Here is a 2,928-nt window from a genome sequence, read left to right as displayed (position 1 = left end):
TATGTATATATATTTATACATACATATATATCCATAGTGATTTCCAGAGTGTCTTCGGCGTACGTGACTAAGGAGTTGGATTGCGTGAACGAGAGTCCAGCTTGAATCCTTGCGTTTTCGTTGGCAGGTAGGAGATTGCCGAATTGCCACCATGCCCGTCTACCCATATTTCCAATCACCATGTAGTTTTCGGACAGTGCCTCCTCGGCAAAATTGAGTGGTGCAACAACCTGTATGTTTCCTTTGGACCAAGTTATTTCATCCTGGGAGTGTGTGCATACTACAGCAGCTAGTGTCAGATTGGCACCCGTGTTCGGTCCAACCTCCTTCAAATAGAAGTCAAACGCCTCTTTGGCCGATACTTTGGTGCCAAGGGGGTCAAATACAACAAGACCTTCGGGTGCTTTAATGATGGTCGTAACCGCCAAATCGAATCCACGGATCTGGTACACCTTGTCCATAACTTTGTAGGCTCCTAGGATTGGCACTGTCTGGACAGGGAACATCATCGTGAATCATCTCTAGAAAGGGATCGGAATCCAATGCTACTTGGCCGTTTTCATCAACTACTCTTAAGACTCGCCGGTGCTACTACAAATCCTCTATCCACATCTTCGAAGTCCGTAAGCTGTCGCGCATATAGCTGCAGCATGCAGTGCGTATGCAAATTTCATTCTTGTTGCGGAGGCAGGCTTACTTTGCACTCTTGAATGATTGAATTTTATGATGGATATCTCCACAAATATTTTGCTTTTAAACTTTTCAGCTGTCTTCACAGAATGTTGCTGATATCATAAATCATAGCTGCTTATGAATAGAACAAAGGCTATGCTGCTATGCATGAACTATGTAAATTTAAAAACTATTATGTATACATTAAATTGGTAGGCTATTATTCACGCATTGTGTGTTCTTTTTTACAAAACAAAATACAAAAATTAAAAAAACCAGAACCTGATCCAATCATCCATAGGCCCGGACAATCGGGCATCGGCGGAGTTCAACAGTTGCATTTTTAGGGATCCGGAATTCCGGAGCTTCACTGAATATCACCCGATTGCCAGGCGATTGGCGATTTATTTCAAAATTTTCGTGAAAATGATTTGTTTCTGAAAAAGCCTGTTATTTATTTTGTGACAAGTGACTACTGACTAGTCACTATTTAGTGAGTCTGACTCGCGAGTTGCTGTTTTTTTGCTGTTTTTTTTATAATTTTTTTTCGTGTACAGGATAAATCGTTATAGCGCTCCTGAGGCTCCGGGCCCTACGTACGATTGGTTTACGCATTTTATATAGAGCTACATATCGATCGCTGCCCGATGGAAGCACCGCATTAGCCATTATGGCTACACAAGTCTGCTTTCTGATATTTAAGCGCTCACCAGGTCATTTTAATCCTCAGAATATACATTAAAATAGTTTACATTTACATAATCAACCAAACGACTATTTATAATGTCACTCTCAAAGTCTCTTCGATCTCTCCCTGCTTCTACTAAGCAGGTCTACGACTATGTGGTTGTTGGTGGCGGAAGTGCCGGCTGTGTAATGGCCAATCGCCTCTCATCGAACCCCAATGTACGAGTGGCTTTACTGGAGACAGGCTCAGATGATAACACATCGCTCATCCGCAACCCCAGTGGGTTTTTCTGGACCGTCCCCTACAGTAAAAAGTACAACCATCGATACTGGACAACACCTCAGAAGAACTGTAATGGTAGAAATATGTTCCAGCCTCGTGGTCGCGGAGTCGGCGGCTCCTCTGCGATTAACGCTATGGTATATATTCGCGGCTTGAAATATGACTTCACCAACTTGTGGGCTGAGGAGAATAAATGCAACGGTTGGGAATGGGAGAATGTGCTACCCATTTTCAAGGAATTGGAGAATAATGATACGCTCAAAAACAACCCATACCACGGTAACGAGGGTCCTCTTCATGTGCGGACGCAGAATCACATTGGCTCATATAGTAGGCGCATTGTCAAAGCAGGCAATGAGTTGGGATGGAAAACAACCGATGACTTTAATGGAGCAGACCAGTCTGGAGTGGGGTATTATCAGTACACACAGACCAAGGGTGGGCGCTGCAGCACTGGTGTTGCCTTTCTGACCCCAGAGGTCCGAGCTCGCCCAAATCTGGATGTTATTGTTGATGCTCATACCACAAAGGTACTCACAGAAGGCAAACGGGCGACTGGAGTGCATGCAGTGGTATCAGGCAGCCCAGATTCTGCTAACCCCGTAACATTCGAAGCGAAAAACGATATTGTCCTGTGCGGTGGTGCATTTAACAGTCCACAGTTACTGATGCTTTCAGGAATTGGCCCTAAGGACCAGCTTACTAAGCACGGAATTGATGTAGTACATGAATTACCAGGAGTGGGACAGAACCTTCAGGATCATGCCGACATCTGCGTGAATGCAAAAACTTCGAGAATAAGTATGCCACTGCAAATCGGGCTCACCAACCTACCAAGTCAGATCAAGCACTTCTTCCTAGGTCTTTTCAAGAAAGAAGGAGTGTTCATGGGGGACAACCAAATGGTCGGCTCATTCTTCAAAAGCAAGCCTGACATTCCCGCTAATGATATTCAAATGCATGTCGCACCCTTCTACTACAAAGATCATGGTGCCACTTTAAGATACGGTGGTGGCATCTCGGTCAAATCGTGCTATATGCGGCCCGAGTCTCGCGGGACGGTTGGTCTGAATTCGGCTAACCCAATGGAGGGGCCACTGATTGACCCCAACTACTACGATGTGCCCGCCGACTTTGACCCCATGGTGGCTGCAGTACGAAAGAGCATCGAGCTGATTCAAACCAAGACCCTAGCAGAAGATAACCTGGTGGTTAGTGGATTTGGCGATAAGGATGTTAACAAACTTACCGACAGCGACATCAAGGAGTATCTGCGTGAAAATACC

The 2,928-nt window shown here is 45.0% G+C and overlaps 1 protein-coding gene and 1 pseudogene across 2 annotated transcripts; one reads left to right on the top strand and one right to left on the bottom strand.

Annotated features, from left to right (window-relative positions):
- Positions 1–23: 23 nt before the first annotated feature.
- SARC_13908 (hypothetical protein) lies at positions 24–509 on the bottom strand (the record flags this gene model as incomplete). Its single annotated transcript, XM_014291960.1, has 1 exon — positions 24–509. A coding segment is annotated over one exon (486 nt), but the record flags the coding sequence as incomplete, so codon positions are not given.
- A 908-nt stretch (positions 510–1,417) lies between these two features.
- Positions 1,418–2,921, top strand: SARC_13906 (hypothetical protein; annotated as a pseudogene; the record flags this gene model as incomplete). The annotated part of the gene is made up of 1 exon: positions 1,418–2,921.
- Positions 2,922–2,928: the final 7 nt, after the last annotated feature.

The sequence above is a fragment of the Sphaeroforma arctica genome, assembly GCF_001186125.1.
Source record: "Sphaeroforma arctica JP610 unplaced genomic scaffold supercont1.3897, whole genome shotgun sequence".
NCBI lineage: Eukaryota > Ichthyosporea > Ichthyophonida > Sphaeroforma > Sphaeroforma arctica.
This window is presented reverse-complemented; position numbering and strand designations above follow the sequence as displayed.